The following is a 17,815-nucleotide window of genomic DNA, read 5'->3' as shown; positions in this document are numbered from 1 at the left end:
ATATTTAAAATCTAAACTTTGTATATTTTTTTTACTATTAAAAAAATATAAATTAAGATGGACTCTTCTTTAAAAAATTAATAAAATAATATAATAGATTTTTAAATATCAATTATAAATGTATTAAATAATAATACTGACTATTAAATTAAATTCTAAAAAAAACTTACTAATTAAAAAACACAAATAAATTTAAAATTAAAATAAATAAAAAGTAAAGGATAAAGAAAAAGCAAAAAATATAATTTTTGATAATTAATTAAATAATTTTAATATAAATAACATTATTCCTATATTTAGAATACAAAATTTTATTGGAATTCAATTGAATTTTTTTCTTCCAAATTTTTTATTGAAAATAAAAAATTTAAAATTTTTTAATTTGAAAATTTTTATATATAAAAATGAAAATTATTTATGAAATTATAAATAATTTTATAAGAATTTATTTAATTTTTTTAAATGAAATTATTTATTACAAAATTTTAATAATTTTTAAAAAATTTATTTTTTAATTTAAAATTGAATTTATTACATTTTTTAGTTCTGATAAATATAAAAATTTTAAAAAATAAATTTAATTTATTTAAATTTTATTAAAATTAGTAATTCTAAATAAGGGTAAAAGTTTACAAGAATCTATTTAAATTTATTTTTTATAAAATAAATAATGTCAAATGAATGAGTAATATTTAACTTGTACAAATCAGTGGTAGTATTGTATCAATTGCCATGTTACGTCTAGAAAGTCAATAATCATTATTCTATCCATTTCGAAAAATTATTAAGAAATAAATTTTAGACATAATTATTAAAGTCAATAAAGTTGTTTTTTTTAATAATTACCTTCTGATTTTGAGTATCATATTAAAATATTAATTTAAAATATAATAAAATATTATATTCACATACTTAATCTATACTTAATTTATATTTCATTTTGTAATAAATTCATCGAATAAATTTTAAAAATTTTAAATTTTATTCTCTTAATTTTTAATTTTTATTTTAAAAAAATAAAAATATTATTTTGACAGAATTAATTTTTTTTCACAAAAAATGAAGTAATATAAAGTGTAAATAAATTTAAAGTGCATGGTTTAAGTATATTAATTAAAATTTTTTATTTAAAACTGAATCGTGAAAATTCAAAAAGCTTTTTATTATTTTTAAATTTTATTAAAAAATTAATTTTTATATTTTTAAAATCGAATATTTAAATTTTTTTATAATAAATAATTTTAAAAGTGTAAAAATAAATTTATTATTTTTTAAATAAATAAATTATATTTAAAATTTTAAATTTCAATATTATTAATTATTTTAGATATTTAAATTATTTATAAGGGTGTTTTAAATATTTTAAATTTTTAATTTAAAAAAATTGATTTATTAATTATATTAAAATTTAGAGATTTGTAATTAATTTGAAAGAAGTGAATTTCACTTTTTTGTTAAAATTCCCAAAACTTCTTAAACCCTAGAAATCCTACTGCTAAACCCCAGACTGGAAACTTTTCTTCTCCGTCTCTGCAAAAGATGGGGTTCTTCGATCTCAATATACCCTATGAAACCTCTCAATCTTCAAAGACCACGCGCATCAAAGTGGTAATCAAAGCTATGGAGCTAGGCTACACTGGGATCGCTTATAATCGCACAATCAAGGGCGTCATGTCTGATCGTGATCGCTGCTCTATTACGCCTCTCTCCCTTGCCTCTCTTCTCAATGTTGCTCCTTCCCTCGCTTCCTCCGTCAATCTCCACCGCGAACTCCTTGGTATCCCACGCTCCTCCCCCTTCCGTCAGTACACGCGCTTGACGGTTTCCGTGGATACTCCTGCTCAGTGTCAGGCGCTTAACAGTGGGAATCCCATTTTGAAGACTTATGATTTGGTTGCTGTTAGGCCTCTTAATCAGAGCGCTTTCGATTATGCCTGCGAGAAATCAGAGGTTCGTTATATTTATATTTAAAGATTTTAACGTAGTTATGTTTCGTAGTTGGTGATCGATTCTCTTGTTTGTTTGATAATTTTCACAGGTGAATATAATTGCTATTGATTTCTCAGAGAAGCTGCCTTTCAGGATGAAGCTGCCAATGGTTAAAGCTGCTATGGAGGTTTGTTTCGATATTCATTACCAAATTCATTATTGATCCTTTTGTTATGAAGTTTCTTTTGGTGGAGGTGGTGTTAATCTCTCTCTCTCTCTCTCTGGATATGCAGCGTGGAGTTTGCTTTGAAATTACTTACTCTGATCTTATTCTGGACGTTCAAGTTAGGAGGCAAATGATTTCAAATGCCAAGGTGAGCTTTCACATTGATTAATAGTAGATTAATAGGCAGAATAGGTATTAAAGTCTTAGGGCACTGAGCAAAATTATCTTTTTGCATTGTGCTTCTTGGCTACTTTTTGGTTGCTTCATTTCAATATTGCCTTTCGTTTTAATTTTATTTAATTTAGTTCTAAGATAATTCGGGCTTAATATTGATTGAGGTTCTAGCTTTTAAACCATTACAATTTAAGGAGTAAACTTCAATCCTTCAAATAAACAGTTAGTCAACTTAAATAGTATGCATATTTAAAATTACTGGACTAAATAATATATATAATTAAAATCATAGGGACTAAATAATATAAATAATTCAAGGCAACTAATGATTTTTTTTTAACAGAAGGACTAAAGAGTTGAATTTTATAAAACATAGGGATGTTTTATTGAGTGATTTTGAAATAAGGACAAACTAGTAAATTTTATAAAAACTCAGGGATTTAGTAGTATTTTACCCAAGAATTTAAGCTAAAATTTTGGTAGACTTTTCTATTTGTAATTTCTCTCGTTGAATCATGGTTTGATGTGCATATTATTGTTGGGAAAATAAAGCTACTAATTGTTAGTGTTATGAGAGCATACAATTTGAGGATTAAGCAAGTGAAGAATTCTAAGCTAAACTTTTTTTGGTAGACTTTTCTATTTGTAATTTCTCTCATCCAGTCATGGTTTGACATGCATGTTATTGTTGGGAAATTGAAATTTACTAAATATTAGTGTCAAGAGAGCATCAGTATTGCTATAAATTTTACTATTCAACTTTGATTTTCACCGAGTGCTACTGTTTAAAACTGTTTTAAACAGTTTTCTGGAATCATCATCAAAAGCTTGATAGGTTTAGGTTCTTTTTATTTTATTTTTTTCTTTGGAGTAACTGCTGTATAGAGCTTGTCTAAAACAGTTAAATTAAGAAAGTTGAGATTATTGAAAGCTTATGTTGTTATGGAGTAAGACTGCACTACTATGTGTAAATAACCGGAGCTTTTAGAAAAATTTACAATTGTGGTTGGGGCAACTTCAAGGATCTGAGCTAGAGTTCTCTCTGCCATTTTCATTACTGTTGAAATCTCTTCCTTTGGCTAGGTTATAGACTTCTTTCTTTACTTTGGAAAAGGGTCTCTGGAATTTATCACCAATAAACAAAGTATTCACTATTCATTTGCACAAGTTGCTTGAACTGGGTGATAACAATAGCTCAACAAATAATGTTCTCAGAAGGTTTAAGGACTCCTTTGAAGGCAAGTCCTTAGTGCTTCTTGAGCAATGTCTTTGGTGATTTATTGTTCTATTCTTTTGCATTTCTTTGCGAAGATGAAGTGACTGCTTCTCAAGAAAAAATCTCTGAACCAGTGTTTGGAATTGGACAAGTGTGAATTTGCTTTCTAGTTAAGAGTCTGGAAATACAAAAAGTTATCAGTATTACTGGGTTTAACTTGCAACTAAAAAAATGAGCGTCTTTGTATAACTTATCAATGCCTCTTCTTCTTGTCATCTGAGCCACACCCTGTCTGACTTCCAGTTACTGGTGGAATGGACTCGAGGAAGGAATCTCATTTTCTCAAGTGCTGCTCCTTCAGTTAATGAACTTAGAGGGCCATGTGATGTTGCAAATTTATCATCTTTGCTTGGGCTTTCCATTGAACGTGCTAAAGCAGCTATTTCCAAGAACTGTAGGTACAACAATTTGCAAAAAGCTAGAATTCTTGTAGTTGTACAAGTACAATGAACTGATGTCCCTCACCCACCCCTGTGCGGGGTATCTTGCAGGAACCTTATAGCTAATGCTTTAAGGAAAAAGCACTTTTACAAGGATGCTATTAGAGTTGAATTGATAACACCTGATGAAAAATCTCGCGCGAAGGAACCATTCTCTATGGACTGGCTTAAGTGGGATCCCATCTCAAGTGGTGAAGGAGATTTGCAACTAGAGGACATGGCAAAATCCTTTGCTGCCACCATTGGTGTGTCCAATTCTGTTAAGGCCATTGATTTTGATTCACTTATTGACAACATGCCACCTCATTCTGAAAAGTTTTTGACTGCTAAGGCAGTTGATGTGCCATCTGCTGCAACTGGAGTGTCTGGAAAATATGGCAGGCGTGAACTTCTTCCAGAAACTGAGGGGAATGCTTTATTCAATTCTCCATCAAAGAATCAGACCTTGGATTATGGAAGTTCCCAAGAGTTGTGTTTTCCAAATGACGCTGGAACAAATTCAACTATTTTTGAGGAAATTGGAGCTTCTACTAACACCACTGAGGAAGAGCCAAAAGATTTGAATGGAAATGATGCATTAGTTCCTTTCTTTGTAACTCAAAAGCATGATTTGCTTTCACAAAAAGACATCCCTGATTGTGAATTAAATTCTATGGTACTAAGTGAGGATATAATGCATCAGCGATCTGATGCAGAAGCTGAGTTAACTGATACTTGTGTTCCTGCTGCTATAAGAATAGAAACTTTATCGGAGAATGCAAATTTTCCAGCTCCTCAGATTAAAAAGTGCATGAATTCACAAGGTTCTGATGCAACTTTAGATGCAGAAGATGTTTTGATGGATAAAAACATAGCACAGATGGGTGTAATTGATCAGGAAGAAACACCTGTAATTGAAAATATTTCTGGAAGACAATATTGCAAGGAATCAAAGAATGATACTATTACATGTGCGGATCATGTTCGATTTCCATTGGTCTCTAGTAGTATGAAAACTAAAGAGGCTCCTTCAGTTGCAAAATGGGAGACCACAGAGGAGGTGGCGATGGAAGAGCAAGAGGTTATGGAGACCCAAGAGGAGGTGGGAATCAAAGAGGAGACCCTAGAGGAGGTGGCAATGGAAGAGCGAGAGGTTGGAGAGCTTGGCCACAACAATGATTTGAAAGCTAAATATAACTCTCCTGGTCCACAGTTTATGCCCTCAGACAAGGTGGCAATGGAGGAACAAAAGCTTGAAGAAATTGATGCTGAGACTAATAATCAAGTGCTCTTCCCATCTTCATCAGGTACCTGTTCATTAGTGGTTTCAGAATTTAAAGCCATGTTTTTCTATCAGTATTTGAAATGTTGTTCCTGAAAAAGTATTTTAAATCAGATAATGCATTTTGTCAATCAATTTTAATTATTCTGATCTATAAGATCAAATGCTTGTATTTTGAGTTCCTTTTAGTTCAACTAATATTCTGATAACTCATCCATGAAATCCCTTTGGTTTCAACTTGTATGTAATTTCAGTTGTATTCCTATCTCTGTTTCTTGTCTCAGGATATTCTTTCATATTCATTTTCTTTAAATTTTCTTTTTTCTCCTGAAAATAGTCAATATACCTATTTAATTAATAATTAGTATCAGGAGAGTAAGAAACTACATTAACGTTATACAAACTCTACTTACCTTGAAAGTTTTGTGTTATCTCTATTTTTCTTAACGAAATATTTCAATTTAGTAATGGTATTTGTAACTGAACTCTAACTTTCCTGAATTAATTGATCGAATGTTCATTTCAGTTTCTCAAGTTAATTCAGTTTTAGAGTTCCTCACTCAACCATGACTTAATTTTGGTGTCAACCATGTAACTTCAGTGTCATTTCCGGTCTTGTTTCTTCATTTGTTCTGTTCAAATTTTCCACCCTTATTCAGAAATCTTAAAACAGCTGTATTTCAATAACGAGATTTGACTTTTGCATGGGCCTTGCCAACTTTTTTCTTTATAATATCATCCTTGTGAATACTTATTTTTTCGAATCATCTTTATTGTTATTCCTCTCGCTACTTATTCCTGTTTATTATATATGCAGGGAAATCCAGGGCAAAGCAGAGGTTACTAAGCCAGCCTCTTGTATTTCCTCTGAGGCGATTGTTGAATCCTATACCTTTCAAAAAGAAATCCAAAAAATTTAAACACCAGATGAACGCATAACCAAGGCCCCTTCCACCTACAAATATTTCATGTTGATTGGCGAAAATGTAAAGTGCGGTTAGTTTAATGCTAATTCTTCCATTTTACAGCATTTGTTCTTATGAAATTATGTGACAGATCTTGCAGTTGCATCTGCAATTCAAATTTTGGTCCAAATGATTAGGGTGCGTATTGGAATTTTTTTTTTTTTACTTATGAAGATGAGAAGATATAGAAAAATTTATGTTAAATTTACCGAGCAGACAGCATTAACATTAACTTTATGTTAAATTTACTAATGCTGGGTTAGTTTAATATATATATTAGTAATCTTTATGTGATAAAAATGTTAAATTTAACATAATTAATGATGGGAGTACAATTAAATTATGTGTCATAGTTTATGATAAAATTACAAAAAAGTAAAAAGTTTGAAATTTTTTTCACCAGTATCCCTTGTATATATATTTATCCCCGAAAGGTAACCGTTATCAAATGTTTCAATTAATAAAAATTTGGGTTTTTTCACAATCTCATCTCATCATTTAAGTGCAGAATGGTAGAGAAAGATGGGATAGAGAGGAGGGAAGGAAGTACAATTTTTTTTTTTGTCTTAATTTTATTAAATTTGATTCAGAATATTTTGGTTATAAGTGATTATGGAATTTAATTTTAAAACTTTCACAAACTAAAGACATAATACATAGAATTTGTAAAATTTATTTAAACCAAACAAACCCTTAAGTATTATTATGAGATGAGATTGTTTCTTGTCCTTAAAATTTATTATGAGAAACAATCTTTTTATTGTCATAAAAAAGGGCTGATCACATCCCAAATCAATCAGCTAAGAAGGCTTGAGCTTCCTTTTCACCTTTAAAACCATGCTTCTTGGAATCATCTGCACTCCAAATAAAAATTCCCCCCAACTTCTCTTGCTCCCTTAGCTCCTGACAGGCTTCAAAGAATCCTTCATCAGGGCTCAAGCCTCCACTGCCACCACCAGAAATGAAGCTAGCCAAGATCTGACCCCCACCATAATGAGCAGCTTGTTTGTTAAAATGCTTCACAAATTGAGATGGACTAATCCTTTCATATGCATAAAATTGGAAGTTCACATAATCAATTTCATTCCCATATTGCTTCCATAGTTGCAAGTAATGGCTTTGAACCTCCCCATCATCATCATAGGGTGCTATTGATGAAAATGATATGGTCCCACTTCGCTTTAGACTAGTTATCAGCCGTCCGATGCATTCAGAGAATGTATCAGGATCTGATCTGAAGTGTTCATAGTCAATATCAATACCATCTATGTTATAATGTTTTATCATATGAGTTAGTGAAGATATAGCATTTTTTACCCAAGAGTTTATAGACTTTGGGGCAAAATATGCTTTCTTGTGACCAATAGTGTCTCCACCTAAGCTCACAGCAATCTTCACATTAGGGTTTTTGTGTTTTATTGAGGCAATTTCTTGTGGGGTGACATGGCTGGATGCCCAAAAGGGATTGAATTTTCCATTTGTGGGTGAAGGATTTTCTAGGCTTGTGTAGTCAATGGCAAATGAGATAATGAAATGGAATTCCACATCAGAATTTATTGGCACATGGGATAGCTTGATGGACTCTGATTCTGCACCAATGTACTCCCGGAAGAGCTTGGAATTGGCACCTACAATCAACCAATGAAGTTGTTAGAAATATCAAATACCATTAGTTTACTATTACCTTCTATCCAAATTTTTACTGCGTAAGACTCAATCCACTGTAAATCAAGACACATTTAACTATCAAATTGCTATTTAGAGTAATTAAATATTATTTATGAGAGTTATCTTCCTTATCCACTAGAACAATTAGTATATATCAAACAAGACTAAAATATATGGTGGAACCCAATTATTGAATAGGTTAATCTTATATATCAATTTTTTTTTAAAATTTTAACAATCAAATATTTCTTTTATTAATAATAATTGGACCCTCGACCTCGTTCACTCGTCCCGATGCTTGTTAGTTCATAGATCATATTTTGAAATACATAGCAGACAAGTGTGTTTCACTTGATTGAAATAAAAAGCTCAAGCATTTATGGCATTTCTTATAACATATTATCATTAGAATGTGCAAGAAACAGCTAAATGGAAGATGGAAATGTAATATGCAAGGCATGCATACACTAACCTTGGCAAGTGGTGAAGAAAATGAATAATAGGGTGACAAAGAGGATCAGAAAGTTGGAGTTGCAGAGCTTCATGATTCTATAGCTATACACAGTAGATGAGAGATCGATGCAACCATATATACATTTATATCTGCAGCCATGCAAAAGGCATCTCTATAGTTAAAACCGCCTCAAACGGCAAAAAACACTTATCGTTTTGAGGAGCAGCAGCTCTTTTCCCAGCAGCCATGCAAAAGTCAGATACCTTTGCTGATATTCCAAGAATCACAAGGATTCCTACAGGCCGGCCATTTCAAGTCAGCGAGTGTACTGCATCTTTTATGGATGAAATCCAATATAATAATTTGTTTCTGTAAAAGGACAGGCATGGGAAGCCAACAAAGACTTTGTTCTCTTGATATATACCACACAAGTAGAAGCAATGAAGGTCACCCTCATGGTACAGGACAGCAAGTATATATGTATGGACAAATATACAGCTTGCTGTGACAACCTATGTACGACTCATCAATTGTTCATTGCTAATTATAGTGCCTGTGATCCTCTGCAGACCAAACAAAGATCCCATGAAGTTGCTTCTGACTCTTAGGCCTATTGCAGGCTGTAAATTAAGAATCCTTTTCTGGTAAAGCGGACCAAGATCTTACCACCATTGTTGTCGGAGCTTTGGGTCTTGAAGCAGTTGTGCGTTGATCATGTGCATAGAATTGGAAGTTGACATGGTCTATAAAGGTGTCCATATCTCTTCCACATGGCTCGATAATGGCTTTGAACTTGGTCATCGCCAAACGGAGCTATCGAAGCTAAGGATCAGATTACACTTCTCTTGAGGGTTGTTATGAGCTGTCCTATGCAGTCCAATAAGGTATGAGCCTTACATTATTGAACGCAGCTCCTATAATATTTGGCAAAGGAGAGAGTGAAGTGGAAATATGCTAAAATTTTGATTTGTTAAAATATTTTCGAGTGTAATTTAAACTCGTGTTTGACTCATTTTGAATTCAAATTAATATATTAATAAATTTAAATTTGATTTTTATTTGTAAAAATAATCAAAATTTTATCAAATTAAATTTTAAATAATTTATAAATAATTTAATAGGTTTTAGTAAAAAAAAAAAAATTTTAATTAAACAAGATTAGTTATGAGCCCGCCCATGATGAACGTCCCATGAGCTCCGCCCATTAGGATTAGGTTGTACTCCCATTTAACTGGAAAGGACTTTGTTTCTGCAAGCTGGTATCCAAATTCAAACAGCCACAATTAGGTAATATATTAGTTTCTATTGAAGACAACTTCACATTTTTCTAATAATAAAAACACCCTTCTATATATATTAGTTATAAAAAGAAGTTTTTTTTTTTTAAAAAAAATGGAATGACAGCAGATTCTTGCAAGTTAACAGCCAAAACCTTAATAATTCAGATAAATAAAGTTGTTTTACTCTGCGTGCACGGTATTTAGTTAAAATCAAAAAAATTGATTTAATCGAATTAATTTAAAATTTTAGTTTAAATTTTTTTATATATTTCAGTTTGATTCAATTTTTAATTTCAAAAATTTTAATTATTTCAGTTTAATTTGATTTTAATTAAAAAAAAATCGAACCGAACCGATTAATCACAATAACATATTATTTTCAATAATATAAAAAAATTAAATTATATCAAAATTAAAATATTTTAATTAAATTTTAAAATATTAAAATTAAAGAATAAAAAATAAAAAATTTATTAAAAATTTAAATCAAATCGAATCGAATCAGATCGATTTGATTTGATTTAATTTCTGAACAAAATCAATTCGGTTCAGTTTGTATAAATATTAAAATTTTAATTTTCAATTTATTCAATTCGATTTAATTTTAAATCCAATAATCGCACTAATCCTAATCTACCTTTAACACAACTCAATAACGGCAAACAAGAAGTAATTAACTCATGCAAGAAACCTCGGGGCAAATGGGATACCCAAATGAAAAGCATCACAAGCAACTCTCAATGTATAGACAGACTGCAACTTTAAAAAAAAAAAAAAAAATTCAATAGCCCAACTTGGTTGAGAGGAGAAAACTCACAGAAAGTGAGGATAGAGAGTCTTTATTTCCTTACCTGAAGAGGTAGAGAGGCCAACTCACTATAAATATAAAATTGATTTAAATAATTTTTAAATTTATAAAAATTTATTTTATTTATTAGTTGAAATAGCAGAAAAATTTAAATAGTAATTAAAAGGATATTAAATTTAATCAGAATAATTATTAAAAGAATATATTTTTTTAAGTCTCCCAATCTTAATTAACTTGAAAAGAGAAGTAGCAGTAGCTTGAATTGCACCCCAACAACCAGCTAGCAATTAGCAAACAACCTTTGAAAGAGGGACATGTCTGTCTGAGAATTGAGAATCCTATGACACGATTAAGAATTTTTTTTTCTTAGTACAAAGAATCAGAACCTCTATTTTCCATGTGAATTATGTCAGTGCAAAAAAGCTCATAAGTAAACCATAAGCACCTTACACATACATATCATAGCGTGTGTCCCAAGTAAAAATTTCTCAGTAATATTAAAAGAAATTTCACTATTATATTTTAAATTTTAGACAGTAATATTTTAATAATAGTTATAAAATTATTATTTTAATAGTATTAGGACAATAATTTAAAATTATTAAAAAAGATTTTAATAATGGAAATTTCTCACATATATTTAAGGGTGAGCATTCGTTTTGGTTCAAAATCAAACCGAACCGAATAAACCGAAAATTGAAATTTTAGTGTTTATGAAAACCGAATCGAACCGATTTTGATCAGAAACCGAATCGAACCGAACCGGTTTGATTCGGTTTGATTCAGTTTAGTTTGATCGGTTTCGATTTTTAATAATTTTTTTATTTTTTACACTTTATTTTTAATATTTTAAAATTTAATTAAAATATTTTAATCTTAATATGATTTAATTTCTCTATCTTATTGAAAAAATATATTATTATCACTAATCGGTTCGGTTTTTTCGATTTTTTCGATTTTTTTCTAATCAAAATCGAACCGAACCGAAATAACTGAAATTTTTGAAATTAAAAACTGAACCGAACCGGAATGTATAAAAAATCAAACTAAATTTTCAAATCAGTTCGGTTTAGTCAATTTTTTCGATTTAAACCGAATACTGCTCACCCCTAAATATATCCCTTGACCAGACATGCATATAAGCTTACTTGAACTTCATTTTATTTTCCTTTTTGGGAAGCTGTCTATCTTTCAGGGAAATCAACCTTTTATCATACAAAAATTTCTTTTATTTTCTTTTATTTTTTAATTTTAAATCTCTCTTTAATTAGGTGGAAAACTTTAAGCAATATTTAGAGAAAGTAAAAAATATATACTTTCCATAATTTTTATCTACTTTATTTTTTTTATGCATATTAAAAAATATAATTTTTTATTAATTTTTCAATTATTTTTATTTTAAATATATATTCAATTTTATTAAATACTAAAAAATATTTTAATTTTTTTAAAAAATTAAGATAAAATTAAATAGAGTTATAATAGTCAATTTATATATTATTATAATTTAAAAAATAAACAATAAATTTAATATACTATGGATAAATAAATAAATGAAAACTTGAGGTGAAGGTTGTTTGAGAGAGAAGCTTTGAAAAGGTAGATCTAAGAGGGCAGTAGAAGAGAAGAAAAAGGAAAGGTTTTTGAAATCAAAAGGAACCATATTGTGTCTTTATCATGGGCCTCCAAGTTTTGCCACCACACACTATTTCTTCCTTTTCATTATCATCTTTTTTGTTTTTTCCTATCCCAAGCTTCTCCCATTTTTACCTACATTATCCCTTTATATTTTTTAATGGATTTATCAATTTGTTTAAAATTTACTAACGGATTTTTATATCCGATATTATTATAATGAAAATTAATTATGAAATTATTGATTTAAATTTTAGTAATTAAATAATTGTCATATGAATTATGATGTATATAAGAGAGAAAAAAAACCAATAGAAGCAAGAAGAGAGAAGAGTAAAGGAATTGTTTAGATGGTCGATAAACTCATTTTTGTCTGATTTTACTAATGATTTTTAATTTTTTTATTGTCTTAATTTATTTTTATTTTTATTTTTATTTTTCTTGCCTTCGGATAAATACGGCGCTTCAGCATTCATAGTTACCCTCACCTCACCGTAGGTTGTACTTTTTCGTAAAAATTGATTGTTTGGTCATACTTGTTGAGGGTCAGTAGCTCCGTTTGGGTGTCGGAGAGGCTTCTCCGTTACTGTGATGCTAATATTTTGGGACTACTCCACTACGTTTGGGGACTATGCTCCCATTGGTTACTAGACTATAGGTTCTGTGGTATTTCCTTTTCGTGCGATTATTTTTTTCGATAGTCTATCTCTATTCGATTTTCTAAAGTCAATAAATTTATTTTTACTTGATTTTATTAATGGTTTTTAATTTTTTCTCTTTTGTTTTAATTTTTTTTCATTTTTGTTTTTCTTGCCTTTAGGTAAATACAACGCTTCAACATTCATAATTACTCTGACCTCGCTGTAGATAGTAGTGTCGATTTTTTTAATTTTTTCTTTAATTTATGGTTTTGCAGATTTGCGCTATTTTTTCATGAAAATTGACTGTTTGGCCGGACTTGTTGAGGGTCAGTAGCTCCGTTTGGGTATCGAAGAGGCTTCTCGTTGATGTGACGCCAATATCTTGGGACCACCCCATTACGTTTGGGGACTATGCTCCTATTGGTTACTAGACTATAGGTTCTGTGGCATTTCCTTCTCGTGCGATTATTTTTTTCGATAGTCTATCTCTATTCGATTTTCTTCTAATATACATGGTTGATTTGGGCTCGGCTGTTGTCATTGGTTTGCTGATTTTTTGACTCTTCTCGCTCTTTGTGAAGGTGAAAATTATAACTGATCGGCATCAATGACACAAAAACGGTAGATCAAAACGTCATTCGATTCTCATGTGTTTGATTTGAATAATCGTAGATTAAATAATTTGAATTAGACTGATTAAGAGTTTTAGGTTGATTTATAGTTGTTTTAGTTTATTTATTTTTTAAATTAATTAATTTAATTTTAAATTCTAAGCTGACTTTAATCCCTCTGTACTTTGTTTTCGGACACTATAAACACATCAATCCATTATTTAAAAAAGAAAAAAAATATATATAAAAGCTTTTCTCCTGATTTGAATTGTGGTAGCGCCAATGTAATCCAATGTTTTTCTTGGATTTTATCAAATGATTTTGTTGACCATATTGAAAGTTACAAAATATAATAATTAATTATGAAGTATAAAAAGTTTATGGGTAAGAGAAAATTTTTAAATATTGAAACTCAAATTTTAAGATTCAAAATTATGGGGGACCCAATATATGGCTGGCCACCACAAATAATGGGAGGAGCCTTCATTAGAGATTGTTCAAAAATCAAATTCTATCTATTTTATAATAATTAATTATATTATTTTTTTTATATAAACTAAAGTTATCAAAATTTATATAAACTAATCATTTGATTCAAAAATTTAATTTTGGAGTAGAAGCTCACATTAGTGTCTTACTCAAGTAAAGAAAGATTTTAAGTAAATCAATCTTGACCTAAATTTTAAGAATGTTAAATAAGTTTTAGATATAAATACAATATTTTTTATAATAATTAATTTTTTTAAAAATTATTATTTAATTCATGAAAAAATTTACTAATTAGTCTTTAATTTTAAAAAATAAATTAAACATTCATGATATTTTAAAAAATTTATTAATTAATTTCTCTTTTACTATTTAGTCCCTATAATTTTAAAAAAATTTATTAGTTGATTTCTCATATTTTTAAAAAATTTACTAATTAGTCCATCTGGATATTTTAAATTTTTTTATAATACTTAATGGTTCAAACTAATAGAGAGACTAATTAGTAGACTTTTTAAAATATTAAAAATATTTTAATATATTTTTTAAAATCGAAGAACCAATAAGTAAGTTTTTCAATATTATAGAGATTAAATAGTAACTTTTATTCTAAAAATACTTTTATGTTTGGTATACATGTATTAAAATTATTAAAAAACTTGTTTTCAGTGATTATTTTTATTTGTCTGTCTCTAAAAATTTGTTCCAGTGAATAAAATAATTTTATTAAATTTAATATTTAAAATTAGTTTACCAACAATGAAAAACAAAATTAGATATTAAAATAAAATTTTAATTTTTGTGATATCTCTATTTATTTTATTCTTATAAACCAAAATTTAGTTACTATTTATTATAGTAATTATAAATTATTATTAAAAAAATAATTAATTTAAATATATTTTTGGGGATTTATTTATTTATTATAAATAAATGAAATTCATTCATTTAGCAACAGGCAATAAAGCAAAGCCTAAGTGAAGAATTATAGGTATTAATTTACAACCCAACAAGAATAATGTACAGCAGATAATTTAAATAAAAAAGAAGAAGAAGAATATACAATTTATATTACCACATTGAGTAAAAAGGTAATTTATCATGCTGTAAAATCATTTACCATAAATAATAAGAAAATTTACTATTTAAGCCTTATGTTTCCTTCAATTTTGAAAAATGTATTAAAACGTTTTTAACATTTTAAAATATTTATTAATCAATCTTTCTGTTTATTTTTAACCTTTTCTGTTAATTTTTAACCGTTAAATATTATAAATAAAGTATAAAATATTTTTAGTACGAAATGACTAGGGAATTTATCTTAATACAGATCGAGTGAATTGAGCGCGACTTGATAAGATTAAGATATAAGATTAAAGTAAAATAATAACTTTTTATGTACTGATCGTCTCCTCAATATATTGTCGGGATTATAAAATGCATGTACAACATTGTTTGACATACTTGCAAGAGGACACGATATAAGGAGGTGTCAAAACGATAAAAGGTACGTGTACCATTGATTTAACCCAAAAAGGGAAGCGCTCTCTCTTTCAAATTCTCTAATTTTCTCTCTAACACACGATTACACTTACTCTTGAAGACATCCTTTCTTCTATTTTTATTTCTCTTCACATCTCTTGTATTAAGACATTACATTAAAAGTTTTAGATCCGATTTCAATATAAAAAGATTTTACTGGAGTACCATCGATAAATTTCTTACTATTTTTTCATATTTTATAGATCCTCAAAATCGAATATGGAAATACCCATATAAAATCTAAAAATTCAAAACTTAAAGATTTGTTCTACCTCTCCCATAAATTGTTCCCTTTGTTTTTTCTTTCCCTTCCCATTAAACTAATTTCTCAAAATTTGTAGTTGCTTCTTCCAACCATGCTCTTTCAAAGGATTGACCCTTCATTCTTCCTCAGCAATGCAATGAACTTATTATTACACTCAATACTTGTTAGTTTTTTTTTATTATTATTATAAATAATCACTAAAAAAGTTTTCTCATTCCTTTTCAAGTAAACACTGCTACCCTAAATAATAATAGTAACAAATTATTTTACTCTTATTCTCTCGACAAAAATATTTTAGTCGTTATTTCATTTTTTCTATTCAAAAGCTAATAAATTCACTAATCAACCATATAATATCAGCGATATCTTTAACTTATTCGGCAATACTAATTATTTTAATATTTTTTTAATAATTAATAGTAAAAAATTATGAAAAATAACTTTTCATGAACAATTTAATTTAAATATTAAAAACTATTTTAAATGGATAAATTCTTCTGACGTTAAAGCAATAACAAGAAGAATCATGAAAAAGAAAACACGCCGTCTACCGGTATTCGGTTCAAATCAAAAAAATTGATCGAATCGAATCGATTTGAAAATTTAGTTTGATTTTTTATACATTTCGGTTCAGTTTGATTTTTAATTTTAAAAATTTCGGTTATTTCAATTCGGTTCGGTTTTAATCAAGAAAAAATCGAAAATACCAAACCGAACCGATTAGTGATAATAATATGTTTTTTAAATAATATAGAGAAATTAAATCATACTAAAATTAAAATATTTTAATTAAATTTTAAAATATTAAAAATAAAGTGTAAAAAATAAAAAAATTATTAAAAATCGAAACCGATAAAACCGAATTGAATCGAATCGAATAAGACCGGTTCGGTTCGATTCAGTTTCTGACAAAAATCGGTTCGGTTCGATTTTTATAAACACTAAAATTTCAATTTTCGATTTATTCAGTTTGATTTTGAACCGAACCGATCGAATGCTCACCCCTAGACTCAATCCCCGTAAGAAATGATAAGTAGAAATATCTCATCCAACATCGGCAACAGTCGACTAATTCTTACTTAATATCAAAGGTGACCGTGAGAGTCTCATAGCAACTAGAAAGAGGTCATAGTTCATATAAACTGGAAGCCATTTTTGGATTTTTTTAAATTGATTTTTTATTTTCTATTTGATATAATTCATTTTATAAAAAAAATTAAATGATTTTTTTACAAACTTATTTGTAATTTAATTTGTTACAAAATTATATGTATTTTTTTTACAAAATACAAAATTATACTTTTTATTATTTTAAAAATAAATTATTATTAATTTTAAAAAATTCATTAATTTATCACTCCATTTTTTTTTGAAATGGTAATTTATCACTCCATTAAAAATCACTTAATTAAAATATTTTCATATTTTAAAAAATTTAATTTTTTATTAAAGAATTAATTGTTTTAAATATTTATATTATTTAATCTATTTAAATAAAATTAATTAATAATATTTTTTATAAAAATAATAAAAAGTTAAGTTTTATAAACTAAGATGATATTTAATTGAATATATACCTCATAGTAATTTCTTTAAAAAAAATCAAATTTACTACTAATCTTTTTTAAGGGGATCTATTATTTAATTTTTGGCGTATTTTTATTATTGTTAAATTAATTTTTATATTTTTAAAAATTTATTAAAATGTTTTTATATTTTTATCATCAACAAAATAATTTTTATATTTTTTTATTAAAAATAGATGAATAAAGAAATTTTTTTTAAATTTAATTTTATTTTCAGTGAATTTTTTATTTAATTTTTAAGTATTATCAATATTAATAATTTAATCACATTATTTTTAATAAAAAAAATAATTTAATTGTTTGATATATTTATAATTATAAAAATAAATGGAATTAAATGGATATTGGAGTGATGAAAAAAATTTTTTTTTTTAAAACAAAAGAATTAATTTAATAATAATATTAATATATAGGGATTAAATTGTAATTTCATTTAAAAAACAACTTTTTATTATTATAACGGTCGGATACGTGATCGAATGAACGGCGTTTGTGGGCCCAACAGTAAAAAAAAGCACCCAAACGTATTCAACTGTAACGACGCTTTGTAGTTTCTATTTTTAGCTTT

General features: G+C 27.8%; 2 protein-coding genes across 2 annotated transcripts; one reads left to right on the top strand and one right to left on the bottom strand.

The window, feature by feature from the left end:
* The first annotated feature begins 1,460 nt into the window (after window positions 1-1,460).
* On the top strand, window positions 1,461-6,478 carry LOC110612845. The gene is made up of 6 exons (XM_021753666.2): window positions 1,461-1,950; window positions 2,039-2,116; window positions 2,223-2,303; window positions 3,849-4,003; window positions 4,097-5,331; window positions 6,124-6,478. The coding sequence occupies exons 1-6, from the start codon at window positions 1,540-1,542 to the stop codon at window positions 6,243-6,245; spliced, it is 2,082 nt and encodes a 693-aa protein (XP_021609358.1). The 5' UTR covers window positions 1,461-1,539; the 3' UTR covers window positions 6,246-6,478.
* A 340-nt stretch (window positions 6,479-6,818) lies between these two features.
* On the bottom strand, window positions 6,819-9,148 carry LOC110612922 (chitinase 2). The gene is made up of 2 exons (XM_021753779.2): window positions 8,412-9,148; window positions 6,819-7,899 (listed from the first exon to the last, which is right to left on the bottom strand). The coding sequence occupies exons 1-2, from the start codon at window positions 8,482-8,484 to the stop codon at window positions 7,064-7,066; spliced, it is 909 nt and encodes a 302-aa protein (XP_021609471.1). The 5' UTR covers window positions 8,485-9,148; the 3' UTR covers window positions 6,819-7,063.
* Between the last annotated feature and the right edge of the window lie 8,667 nt (window positions 9,149-17,815).

This window comes from Manihot esculenta, chromosome 4 (assembly GCF_001659605.2).
Source record: "Manihot esculenta cultivar AM560-2 chromosome 4, M.esculenta_v8, whole genome shotgun sequence".
Lineage (NCBI taxonomy): Eukaryota > Viridiplantae > Streptophyta > Magnoliopsida > Malpighiales > Euphorbiaceae > Manihot > Manihot esculenta.
Note: the sequence above shows the minus strand (reverse complement) of the source record. Positions and strands in the feature narration are given on the sequence as shown.